The 14,126-nt window shown below is 40.6% G+C and overlaps 1 protein-coding gene across 1 annotated transcript; it reads left to right on the top strand.

Annotated features, from left to right (window-relative positions):
• Positions 1-6,917: 6,917 nt before the first annotated feature.
• LOC118576057 (vomeronasal type-1 receptor 94-like) lies at positions 6,918-7,862 on the top strand. The gene has a single exon (XM_036176462.1). It carries the CDS (start codon positions 6,927-6,929, stop codon positions 7,860-7,862), a length of 936 nt encoding a protein of 311 aa, XP_036032355.1. The 5' UTR covers positions 6,918-6,926.
• Positions 7,863-14,126: the final 6,264 nt, after the last annotated feature.

Below are 14,126 nucleotides of genomic sequence, written 5' to 3'. Positions count from 1 at the left end.
AAATATCCTCAACTTGCATTTATCACCTTGGTACACAGAGCAGAACTATTTTGGTGTAAGTTCTTCTGAGTTTGAGATATGAAAACTTTAACAAAAATATCTGTAAGGAATGTAGGCTGCAGACTCTAAAGAACATCCCACAGAGGCCTACCTCACAGGGATGTAAAGTGCCTGCTATCATTTACACATGGTCACTTTTAATTCCAATTCAATCTCAGAAATCACGAATTTGTGGTATTGGTGCTTAGCCTTTGCCAACCTGGTAGGAACTGTCACCAGTGGCCATGATGATGAGGTTGCCAGAACAATAATTATTGAATTACAGTGAACACAGTGGCAGGTTCCTTCCCAACTCATTGAGACCCAGGAATAGGAGTTTCTGGGAAGAGTAGTTGTGTGTTTTTCTTTTCTGTATGTTCTTCCCATGCACTGTATGTAATTTTTTATAATGGAAAAAACCTGAAACTCATTTTATTTTTTGTAAATTTTTGAAAAACTTTACCCCGTCCTCTTCTCCTGTCTCTACTTGGTTTTCACCTTTCTCCCAAACCTCATCTTTTTATGAAATTATGTGAAGAGACAGACAGGAACTAACTCCCTTCTCTTGTCACTGAGGTGATGAACACTCTGGCAGGGAGATCTCAGCCCCTTAGCAGCAAAGCCAAGCCTCTCAGGTGATGAGGGACACAGGGTATGTATAGCACTGTGGGATGTCCAGTGTTGGTGGCTGGAATCTGTACCACGTTGCTCTCCTGGGGCATCCGGTCCTGTCATTTCTGGAGGTTGATTTGGAAACACCAGGTGACATTCCTGCTGCCAGTCTGAACCCAGAGACTCAGCTTCAAAGGTTTCAAAATTCAAAAATACAATTCTCAGTCTTTCAGACACAACTGCCATTCCTTAGCCCACAGGCTCTTGGTGATTTGCCCATCACATTCCCATAGTTCATTTATTTCTGGCATTACTGGAAACAGTGCTGGCATGTCCTTGGTCATGGTTTTCCTCTCTTTTATGTGCCAGCCATTTCTTCCTACTGTCTTCCTAGTTTTAAAGTTAGGGTTTTGCCAAAGGTAAACATCCTGACTGAGTAACCCCATTCCTCAATCACTTGCATGGAGGAGTAACAGTGTGGCCTACCAAACCTCTCTCTTAGGGTGAGCCTATGGCCTTGGGTCGTCCATGGTTTGGGTAAGTGTGGGATGACACAATGTCATCATTGCTTCCTTGATTCAAACAGACAGGGGGTTTCAGTTCCCCTGTCCTGAGCAGCCACAGCATTCACAATCGGCTTTAACTAAGGAATGCTTAGACTCCTTTGTCATTTCTTGCTTTGTGCATGTTTTCATTTCTGAATCTTCCAAATGTCTTCCCTTCCTCTTCTCCAATACAGCCTCTTCTAATGGGAGCTGTTCCAGAATCTGTGACCTTTCCTAGTGCAGTGGACAGAATTCCCATGTCCCTGGAAAGCAGCCTGTTTGTTACATTGTGTAAAATCCATCACAATGCATGATGTGACAGGCTATTCCAGGCTATCCCATGCTGTCACAGCTCACTCTCTCCCACCTACGCTGTTAGATGACTGTCCTTTAATATATTTAGCAGATCTGAGAGTGTCTTCTGTTCTCCTAACAATGCTCAGCTAAGAAGGAGTGAGCTGTTGAGTTTCAGGTGAGAGGGAACAAGCATGGGGATGCATTGTGGCTTGATATTGAAAAGGGTTCATACTCAACAGAATGTTTTCTGTAGAAATTTCACAACCATCTACAATCTATATACCGTACTGTGTCTTATTATGTAAAATGTAGATATATTTGTATGGTGCATCTAATTTTGGGGGAGCAGGATGATTACAGAAATGCTGTCTCTGTCTCTTCTGGCAAGGTGAGGTTCATGATGACAAGCAGTCATGTCACTGTAAATTTTCTCTTTTGTGACTGTGGAATTCCACTTTCAGAAAATCAGGTTTTCCAGTGGTGTCAGAGCAGGGATTTCTGATGCCATGATGTTGAAGACATCTCTCAGGGTTCAGGGCATCTGCACCAGTCCTACTTTCCTAAGTGCTTTAGGTTTGCAGTGCCACAGTTTCTGAAGTGAAGCTGAAAACAGCCCATGCCCTGCTCTACTGAGCTGACAGCACACTGCCTGGGCAGACTCACAATGTGATGTCTTCATAAAGACCAAGTTCCCTTTCTTGTCTTTTCTGGCTAGTTTAGTGGAATTAAGGAAAAATACACGTTTCTAGAAATGACCTAAGAATATTATTATAGAAGTATTTTACTTTTTGTTAGCCAGTGTTAATATGCATATGATGGAAACTACATTTTAAGTGCTACAGGTGTGTGTTTACTTCCATGAAGTAAGTGTATAAAACTCGGACCTGCTACTCAGTGGGCACAGATCACAAAAATGGCAGTCAGGGCGTGGGTCCCGATGACATCTGTCCCACAAAGCTTGGAGACAATGGAGCTCTCTTACTCTCTCCTTTGTTTACCCGGGTTATCAACACACATATCAATTGTTTGAGTTGTTCAAAGTGTAGAAAACTGCCATTTTACCTGATCACTGAAAAATGTCATACTGCCTCTTCCTCTCCCTCCTCCCTCCTTACTGTGTTCTCATCCTTGTGACTGGGATTTGGAAAGCAAACCCATAAACTTTATGAAGAACTTCACAATTCAATGGGAATAATTAAGCACCACTTATTTAATCAACATTCTGTTACTATCTGAAATACATGGCTCATAACCTTATTAACCCTTTCTAACAATGCTATAGAATTTTATTTCAGAAAATCTGCTATGTTAAATGTTTTCACTAACAATTTGCCTTAGGTCTAAATACTTAAAAGGTATCCTGTACCTGTGAATTTTAACCCTTTTGCCTCTCCTTATTACCTTCCATTACATATTACATGGTCCAAATAAGTTTAAAGTAGTTTCAACCAACACCTTTGACTTTCAGTGATACATTTTACTATGTAAGAGGAATTCGTTTTCAACATTATGTTCGGCATATTCATGATGTCTGTGCTCCCTGGTTTTATGTCAACTTAACACATGTTACAATTATTGTAGAACAAAGACCCTCAATAGTGAAAATGCCCACTCTAGACTCGCCTGTGGACAAGCACCTAGTACATTTCCTTGATTGATAATTGATTTTGAAATGGGAGGGCCCAGCTCACTATGGACAGTGCCACCACTGGGCTGGTGGTCTTAAATGCTATTGGAAGGTAGGTGGAACAAGCTGTAAGGAGCAAGCTGTTAAGCAACGCTACTCCATGGCCTCTCCATCAGTTTCTGCCTCCAGGTCCCTGTCTTGAGTTCTTTCCTCTGTTGTGGAATAATCAAGTATGTATGTTTCCTTTAAAAGTTTATATATTTTTAGAGCAAGGGGACCAGAAATCAAGAAAAACAATCACAAAGATGATAAAGCACCCAAAACAGCTTCATAAATCCTGACTCAGATGGACCGAAATCACAAAATAACTCAGTCAGGATTTGACAATAAATCTAAATTTGCTCAGGGTCCCCATGAGATTACCAGCACTCCCAATTACCAGGGAGTAGTCTAGTGAACTATGTCCAAATTCCCAAAATATTGTTTATGAATGATGGTTTTCATTTGAGGGGGCTAGTTATAAATTGTTACTGGTCATAGTCAATCTCTTTCTAAATGAAGAATGGAGGGTATGATATAGAAATGATGGGAAATAAGGGTATATTATTATGAGAGAAAAAGGGAAGATTACTGAATCTACTTTAATCCATAAAACAATTGTGGATCTCAAAATATTTTATGTTGTTATGGATTATAGTTTATTGATATGAATTTAAAGTCAATTTGGTTGTACTATATGTATATTTCTATTCTTGTTTAAGGTATTTTTTAGGCAGCTCAATTAAAATGTAATGTATAATTGAAAAATACTGATTACTAGTTAGTCATCTATAATAACAATCTTATAGTCATGTTAGTTAGGTTTTCCAGACAGGTAATCTTCAAACACTTCAAAGACCTACAGAATACAGAATTTAAAATGTTTTAAGAACTTAGACTTTTCTTGACTGTTAGACACCCATGGTCCAGGCAGCACAAATTACTTCAAAGATTATGATGGGCATTGAAGAAACTCCATATGGAGTTTGTTTTCTTTATGACAAAAGTTAGCCATGTAGGCAAAGAAACTGCCCTTGCCTTGATTACTGACAGTTGCTGTCCAAACTGGGCCAGCAGGACACAAGAAAGGTTGCTGAACTTTGCCAAGACAAAGTAGGACAGTCCTTCAGAATTCCCTGCTTCATAAGGAAAGTCTGTCAGACATGTAAGGCCTATAGCACAGAGTTAGATGCCCCAATGTTGCAGAAGAACCTTAGGTGACTGTCCAGGAAGCTTGAGGTCCCTGTCATGAGGTAACATTTCATCCAATAAATCAAAACCTTTGCCTTGCTAAAACAATTGAAATCTGCAGAAAAGCATTTTCCTTGGGTTCAGCAAACAGACACTCTTGTCCAGGTACTGCTGAGGCTGCATCTCATGCAGACAGCCTAAGCTGGTAGCTTAAGAAGCTCTTAGGTGGCATTGGTTTAGAATGCATGAAGGGATCATGGAGTATAATCATGGATTTGTCCCATGTGGCAGGGTTAGTGTCCCTTTAGAGAGCCAAGGGGAGGCTATTGATGAAGATGTAACCCAGTTTGAAGTGCCAGTGTCCTGGGACAACTAACAATTATTGTAGCTGCTGTGGTGTGAAGCCTTTTTTAGACTAGAACACAGCTGTGTGTGCTATGATGGCTTTCCAAGCACTGATGAGGGACCAAAAAAATTGTTAGTGAGTCCCAGAAGTCTGACAGTGAGACTCACAATGATGGTCTTTGTTGAACTTGATTTTCACTGTGCCCTGGTTCTTCCATTTTGGAATACAAAAACATTTAAATCATTTCTTATTTTACAGGAGTACACAGTTAAGAGACCTTGAACTTTTTTCTTCTTTTATTATTATTTTTTATTTTGAAAAAGTTCTTTCCTTTTACATAACAACCTCTCTTCCTCCTCCCTCCTCTTCTCTAGCTCTCCCAATCCACCTATCACCATCTCACCCCCATGCCCTCCTCATAGAAGGTAAGAACTAGGTGTTTTACAGAGACCTGTTGTTCTAGACAGACAATGGCTATTTTAGAGAGACTTTGGTATTTTAGAGACTCAGCTATTTTGGAGAGGCTTTGAAGGTCAGAAGAGACTTTGGATGTTTTAAGGAGATTTAGCTTTTAAAGAATGTGGAACTTAAAAATTTTGGGATCTGTTTGATATTGTGATGTTGATATTAGAATGACATCTTGGGAACATTAAGAGAAAAAAGTTTATAGAGTAACAGTGATAGGTTTGTGTGTCAAGTTGACACAAGCTGGAGCCATTTTGGAAGTGTGAAACTCAACTGAGAAAATATGCTCACCAGATTGGCCTGTGGGCAAGCTTTGTGGTGTTTTTGTAGTTGGTAATCAATATGAGAGGGCCCAGCTCACTCACTGTGGGTGCATCTCCTGGGTTGGTAGTACCAGGTGCTTGAGAACACAGACTGAGAGCCATGAGGCACAAGCGAGTAAACAGCACTCTTCCATGGCCTGCAAAACAGTTCCTGCCTCCCAGTACTTGCCTTAAGCTCCTTTCCCATCTTTCCTGGATAATGGGCTATCAGCTATAACATGAAATAAAGGCTTTTCTCCCCAATTTATTTTGGGTTATGGTATATTTAGTTAGTCAAGACTGAGTTGGACCATTTTTTTAACTAATCCCATAAAATAGAATAAGGATATTTGTGAGCCTGTTATAACTGCAGTTCTATTTACCACCCGACTTCACATGCTGAAGGTGAAGGACATGAAATATGCTCCTACTGACATTTGCCCTCTTTGATCTTCTCTTGAAGGAGGATCTGGAATGAGATTAGAAAAAGGAAAGATGCAGGTAATGAGCAGAGCTCAGTGACTGAATTGTCCATGAGAGTCTCAGGAAAGGACTCAAATGTTCTACTATTTTGTAAATTCTTTATCTTTTATCATTGCTGTTTCAGGCAGGGATGGAGCTGAACAGTCACTGTGAGCTACCTTAACTCTCCCAGAGCACAAACATATGTAGTGCCTTAGAAAACCAACATTTGAAACAGCCCCAGAAAGTAACATGCACTTGATCACTGCAATATTTTCTGTGTATAAAGCATATTCTTGAACACCTATTGTCTTCCTGACACAGACACATGACTGACTATCCATATGTCTCTGGGGAAGTGACTGGAACTGAGCCTTAGAGTGCCAGAGGTCACACTCAGAGGAAACAGCAGATCATGGGTGGAATATTAAGTGTCTAGATTCATCGTTCACAATTCCCAACACTTGCCATAGAAATATATTAAGAAATTTGGTTTTACAGTAAATGAATAAAGGCATCCCTGTATAGAATAATAGACCTCTTTCAGTGCAAAGGGCTGGTTTCTTCTATTACACAATGATCCTCATTCAAACTCACCCTAAATAGTGAAACTCTGACTAAAATGTACCTGACAATGAAGACGTCATGGATTAAAAACCCAGTAAGAAGCTGCTCCTGCTCCAGTAAAACCCAACCAGGTGAAATATGAAAAGTCATCATGCCTGATGGAGGGAGTTTTTAATGTTGGAGGAGCTCACACACTGATGCAGCCACCCTGGGACACAGGATTCAGCAACAGCTCTGATTACTAGGATAAGTGCTAACATGAGCATGGTCTGTGGAGTGTGAGGTGGAACTGAGATCTTCAGTAGAGTTAGAGTTTGTGGGCATCTGCTTGTTTCCCTGAGGCAGTAGAGCTGTCTGCAGTGCTTCCTGGAGTTGTGCCCATGATGAGTCATTGATCTGCTTTCCTCCTCGGCCAATGTTTGTTCCCACATAATATGAATAAAAACCATTTACACCGCACTAATTCCCACTTAAGAATTACCTGTTTCTTTGAAATTGGCATTGGGATCTCAGCCAATGGCATCCTTCTTCTCTTCCACATCTTCAAGTTCACTTCTGGGCACAGGCCCAAACCCACTGACCTGCTCATTGGTTTCTTGGCCCTAATCCACCTACTAATGCTTCTGATCACAGCTGTAAGAGCTACAGACATTTTTATTTCTCGGAGGGGATGGGATGACATCACATGTAAATTCCTTATGTACTTGTACAGAATTTTTAGAGGTCTCTCCCTTTGTACTACCAGCCTGTTGAGTATCCTCCAGGCTATCATCCTCAGTCCCAGAAACTCCTGTTTGGCAAAGTTCAAGCATAAATCTCCCTATCACATGCCATGTGCCTTTCTTTTCCTGAGTGTCTTCTATATGTTCATTAGCAGTCACCTCTTAATATCTATTATTGCCACGCCCAATTTTACCTTGAATAACATTATGTATGTTACTCAATCCTGCTCTATTCTACCCATGAGTTACCTGATGCAAAGCACCTTTTCCACACTGCTGGCCCTCAGGGAAGCCTTTCTTATTAGTCTCATGGTCCTCTCGACTTGCTACATGATGACCCTCCTGTGCAGGCACAAGAGGCAGTCCCAGCATCTTCACAGCACCAGCCTTTCTCCAAGAGCATCTCCAGAGGAAAGGGCCACCCGGACCATCCTGATGCTCATGGGCTTCTTTGTGCTGATGTCCCTTCTGGACAGCATTATCTCCTGCTCAAGAACTATGTTCTTGAATGATCCAACATATTACTATATTCAATTCTTTGTGGTCAATATGTATGCCACAATCAGTCCTTTTGTATTTATGAGCACAGAAAAACATATAGTTAACTTGTTGAGGTCTATGTGTCCTGAGAGGGTGATAAATGTTTGACATTCATTGATGGGCAAATTCCTGTAAGAAGAGTCAAGGTGTTGGTATTAGAACTATCAATCATGACACAGTGTCTATGTGCTTTTGGTACATGAAAATATGGAGTTGTGTTTTTTCTCTTAATATTATTTATTTTAACCCATGTGGTGGAAAACATGTAACAGAAAATTAAACCACAAGCCCTTTGAGTAGTGGTAAATCATATATAATATATCATATACATAAGATCGATCCATGATATTTAACTCATTATTATACACATCAATTTATATATACATAACAGTGAGTCATAAAGGGAGTCCTATGACGTGTCCCTCAAATATCATGGCCTAGAATAGCCCATACTACTTTTAAGCATGTGACCTCTTCTAACACTGTTCAATATTTCTACTTCCTCTGTTATATCTATTTTCACTAAATAAATAAGGAAGCATTTCTTGTCATAAATAGTCATATGATCCAAAAGAAAAGGAATTACACACATAACTTTCAAAACAGAACTATGTGCAAGGAACCATACAATAACACATTGTGCAAAAATCCTGACAGTAACAGGATTTAAAATTCTCAGACATGGAAAAAACTGTCTGGAATTATCTAAACATATGACAAAACACAGCCTTTGCATGGTGTGGGATACTGTTCAAGTGCAAGGCCAATCCAACACAGGGTGCTGTGCTTTGGAGCCCTGAAAAACAAGAAATAGCCATACCATACTGATCAACTCCCTTAAGGTTCACAACTCCACCCCACATCTCTTGTGAAACCCAATCTCCTCTACCCATCTGCATTTAAATTGCTGTGGTAAGTTCTGTTGCTTGGGCAAACACTTCTGCTTATGAGGCAGTTTAGCAAACTCTATTACAGAAGCTAAATAAGCCAATCAAATGTGTGTCACTGTAGAATGCTATGCAGGGGGCACAGGAACACAGGGAGCATAAAAGCTATGTTCATATTAACTTGGGGCTCAGCTTTGGACCACTGTCTCCTGGGCCTATTGTTTCCATAGAATAAATGATCCTGGCTTCAGCTTGGGTGTCTCAGCCTTTGCTTGTTTCCTGCAACAATGGAACCTAGACAAACCATGATGTTGCTGTGCAAAGTAAGATAACACAGTGAGAGAAAACAAGTATTGTGTGGATTGCCTGAGAGAGGGGGGAACACAGTAGTGAAACTCAGAGAGACAAACTACAATGAATGTCACTTTGGAGGATCGAGAAAGGATAAAAATAGAGATTTTTTTTTCCTTTTTAAAATTTATTATATTTGAGTTTTAATTTTAAGCATCAACCATGGGTTCTCCTGTCCTCCACCCTCATACCCCCAGTCCCAATTTCCCCCCAGGCCCTCCCCTCCATTTCCATCTCCTCCAGGGCCAATACTCCCCTGGGGATTCATTTAAACCTGGTGGATTCAGTAAGGCAGGTCCAGTCCCCTCCTTCCCGGCTAAGCAAAGTGTCCCTGTGTAAGCCCAAGGTTCCAAACAGCCAGCTCATGCACTAAGGACAGGTTTAGGTCCCACTGCCTGGGTGCCTCCCAAACAGTTCAAGCTATTCAATTGTCTCACTTATCCAGAGGGCCTGATCCAGCTGGTGGCTCCACAGCCTTTGGATCATAATTCATGTGCTTCCATTTGTTTGGCTATTTGTCTCTGTGCTTTTCCAATCTTGGTCTCAACATTTCACACTCTTATAGTCCCTCCTCTTTCTCAACAATTGGACTCCTGGAGCTCAACCAGGGGCCTGGCTGAGGATCTCTGCATCCATTTCCATCATTTATTGGAAGAGAGTTCCAGCACTACCGTTAGGGTGTTTGGCCATCTGATTACCACACTAGGTTAGATCAGGCTTTCTCTCAAACATTGCCAGCAATCTACAGATAATGTATCATTGTGGATTTCAGGGGACCTCTTCAGCACTCTGCCTATTCCTGTTCTCATGTGGTCATCATTCATCATGGTCTGTTATTCCTTGTTCTCCCTTACTGTTCTTGATCCAGCTGGGATCTGCTGCTCCCCTAAGATTTCTTTCCCTCAAAACTTGCCCTTCATTACTCCCACTATCGTCAAGGATGTTCATGTAGATCTCAACCATTTCTGTGTCATTGGGCAAGCCCTGTGTCTTTCCTAGGGTCCTGTTTACTAGGGAGCCTCCCTGGAGTTGTGTAGCAGTCTAGTCATCTTTGTTTTACATCTAGTATCCTACTATGAGTGAGTACATACCTTGTTCATCCTTCTGAGTCTGGGTTGCCTCCCTCAGGATGATTTTTTTCTGGATCCATGTATTTGCCTGCAAACCTCCCCAGGATAGTCAAAAGAATTCTGTACAATAAAACAACTTCTGGAGGTATCACGATCCCTGACCTCAAGCTCTACTATAGAGCCACCCTAGTAAAAATAGCTTGGTACTAGCAAAAAAACAGACATGTGGGCCAATGGAATCAAATTGAAGACCCTGACATTAACCCACATACCTATGAACATATAATTTTTGACAAAGAAGCCAAAAATGTGCAATGGAAAAAAGAAAGCATCTTCAACAAATGCTGCTGGCATAACTGAATGTCAATGTGTAGAATGCGGCAAATAGATCCATATCTGTCACCGTGCACAAAACTCAAGTCCAAGTGGATCAAATTCCTCAACATAAATCCAGTTACTCTGAACCTGATAGAAGAAAAAGTAGGAACTAGTCTTGAATGCGTTGGCACCAGAGATCACTTTCTAAATATAACACCAGTAGCACAGACACTGAGAGAAACAATCAATCAATGGGACCTGTTGAAACTGAGAAGCTTTTATAGAGCAAAGGACACAGTCAACAAGACAAAATTACAGTCTACTTATTGGGAAAAGGTCTTCACCAACCCCACATCTGACAGAGGGCTGATATCTAGAATATATACAAAATGCAAGAAATTAGACATCAAAATGCCCAACAGTCCAATTAAGAAATGGGCTATAGAACTAAACAGAGAATTCTCAACAGAGGAAGCTCAAACGGATGAAAGAAATTTAAGAAATTGCTCAACATCCCTAATTATCCAGGAAATGCAAATCAAAACAACTCTGAGATACTACCTTACACCTGTCAGAATGGCTAAGATCAAAAACACTGATGACAGCTTGTGCTGGAGAGGATGTGGAGCAAGGGGAATTCTCTGCCACTGCTGGTGGGAATGCAAGCTTGTATAGCCACTTTGGAAATCAATATGGTGCTTCCTTATAAAATTGGGTATGCATCTCCCCCAAGACCCAGCTGTACCACTCTTAGGCATATACCCAGGAATGCTCAATCATACCACAAGGGCATTTGATCAGCTATGTTCATATCAGCATTGTTTGTAATAGTCAGAATCTGGAAACAACCTAGATGCCTTTCAACTGAAGAATGGATAAAGAAAATATGGTACATATACTCAATGGGGTACAACTCAGCAGAGAAAAAACAAAGAGAGATATTTTTTTTTTTAGTTTTTTTGTTTTGTTTTATTTGTTTTTTGGGTTTTCTTTTTGATTGACAGAATTTCAATTAAGGGGTAAACAATTGCAGGTATGTACATTTATGGAACACAATGGTGTGTATGTGCTCACTAGCACTCAATTGTGTGGCTAGAATGTTCAAGTGACATCTTATTTTCTGTGTGCTTCCTATAATAAAAGACATATTATCTTCGTGCACCTAACACAGAATTCTCTCTAGTCCCAGTGAAGTTCAGTGGATAATGGATTCACTGCAGAACAAGGACCTGAGTTCAGATATCCAGCATTCACATAACACCAGACAGTAGAGCTCAGGGTAGGGGGTGTCTTCCATCCCAGAGTTCTTATTGGTAGAAGGGAGGGGATTTCTAGGATCCCCACTGCAGCTAGCCTGGCCACACCATGGAGATGATAATATGCCCTTAAACCAAGTGGAAAGTCTGGATCAGCATAACAGGTTGAGCTCTGACTTCTATATACAATGCAACATAGATGTCTATATTCACATACACATACACACACCCACATGTAAAGTTAAAAAGTGACAAAAATCTGAATACACCAGAATGTTATTATTCAATAATAAAACCTCTTGACAAAAGTGTCTCAAACATTCATTTGAAGTCAGTCCTCTGCTCGTCTGAATCTTGCCCTCAGGCTCTCCTGGGAAAACTAAGCCCTTGCTGGAGATCCTGCCAATGCCATGTGCTGCTCAGCTCTGGCACTCAGCCCTATAAGCAGCTCCAGTGTTGTGAGCTCCTGGATGAGGTTTCCTGTGAATGCAAACTACAACTGTAATTAGTTGGTCATACATGAAATCTTTGATACTAGCCAATGACATGAAGCCATGGACTTGAACTAAACTTTCACATTAGACATGATATCAAATGCCAAATTCTGTCATATGTGTGTTTCACATACATGTCTGGTGTTCAAATCTTAGATGATTTTTTAATTAAAAAACAAAAACAACAAAAACAAAAAAACCTGGTACCAGATATTGGAGTGAAACCACGGAGTTCAGAGAAACAGAGCAAGCCACAGCCAACCTCACCTTGCCAGCTCCTCAGCCAATCCTGTTTCCATGAATCCTCAGATTGAAAGCCTCTGAGTCCTTACCTGAAAGGGTCTCAACTGAATTGCTTTAGTTCCTGTTTCCTCAAACTTTAAGTACCATTTTCCGCCCTGCCCTCACTTCCTGGGATTATACACATGTGTGCTTCCTAGTACTGAGATTAAAAATGTGTGCCACCACTGCATGGCTCTTTTTCCAGTGTGGTCATGAACTCAGAGATCCAGATGTATCTCTGCCTCCTGAGTGATAGGACTAGGGGTCTGTGCCACCACTGTCTGGCCTCTAAGTCTAATCTAGTGGCTGGTTCTGTCCTCTGATCTTCAGGCAAGCTTTATTAGGGTACACAATATATTACCACATCTTCCCTTTTTTGTCTAAAAAGTGAAATATTGTAATTTATATAAAAACGAGATACAATAAGTACAATAACTATATAAAATACATACAATCAAGAGTTACATTAACTATGTCCAGTCTACAAACATTTGACAAATTGAAAGAAGATATTCCATTATCCATCCTAATTTTGTGATTCCAAAATGTTGTAACTAATTCACGTTCTATTCTAACGTGTATTAACAAACAAAAATAGTTTTGATGCCTTTCAATCTTATACACTTTACACCTCTTCAGTGAGTTACAAGAAAAACTGAAACTGTAACTATCTAGTCTTGGACTCCCTCAGAGACCTGAGAAGGAAATAATATTACATAAGTAAGCAGGAAGTGCAAACAAGTGACTTCCAAATAATAGGAGAAATGACAGAAACATCTGGCGGCCTGGACTGTCACCTAGGGTTCCCCTGCAGCATTGGGGCATCCATCTTTGGCCTACGGTTTTAGCATATCTGGCAGACTCATTTGTGAAGCAGGACTTTCTAAAGAGCCTTCCTACCTTGTCTCAGGAAGGTTTAGCAGTCTTTTCTTTGGTGTCCTGCTTGTCCACTTTGGACAGCATACTGTCGGCAGTTGAGGCAAGGGCACTTCCTTGCCCAGTGGCTAACTTACCACAAAGAAAGTAAACTCCATATGGAGTTTCTTCAGTGATCATCATCTCCTCAAGTAGATTGGTTTTACCCGGAGTAGATTTGTCTCATAGTCATGAAAAAAAAAAACCTATGTTATTAAAACTTCTTAAATGCCATAGTCTGTAGATCTCTGAAGTGTTAGATGACCAGTTTATCTAGAATGTATTTCAGTTTGACCTTGAAAAAAACCTAATAAGACTACAATTTCAATTTTAATAGGTGACTAAATACTAACTTGTATTTTGTATATCTTAAATAGTTGGTAATAATAACTTTCAATGACCAGCAATTAGCATTACTTTGGTATATATGCTGTGTAGTAGGTAGCTCTTCCAGGTTTGATTGAAAGAACTACCCCTATTGAGGCTTCCAGTAACTGTCATGCCTACCTATAGCCTGCCACTGAGGTGGGGGCCAAGACTAGAGCCATTAAGACCCAGGATCCAGATGTGCCTGGTCTCTTGGATGCTGGTAATCTTGGATGCTGGAGGTAGACTGAGAAGAGTTCTCCAGAGAACACCACTGGAGTGTACTTCACGTCTCCTGGATCCTTTAACCTATCCCTTTTCTTGTAAGTCAAATCCAAAAAAAACTCCCTTTCACTATGTAGAGTTGCCTTAATACTTCCACCATTAAACCTGTATAGGCTGGCATGCCAGCCTAGACTAATACACCCAGCAA

This window comes from Onychomys torridus, unplaced genomic scaffold (genome assembly GCF_903995425.1).
Source record: "Onychomys torridus unplaced genomic scaffold, mOncTor1.1, whole genome shotgun sequence".
Taxonomy (NCBI): Eukaryota; Metazoa; Chordata; class Mammalia; order Rodentia; family Cricetidae; genus Onychomys; species Onychomys torridus.
Note: the sequence above shows the minus strand (reverse complement) of the source record. Positions and strands in the feature narration are given on the sequence as shown.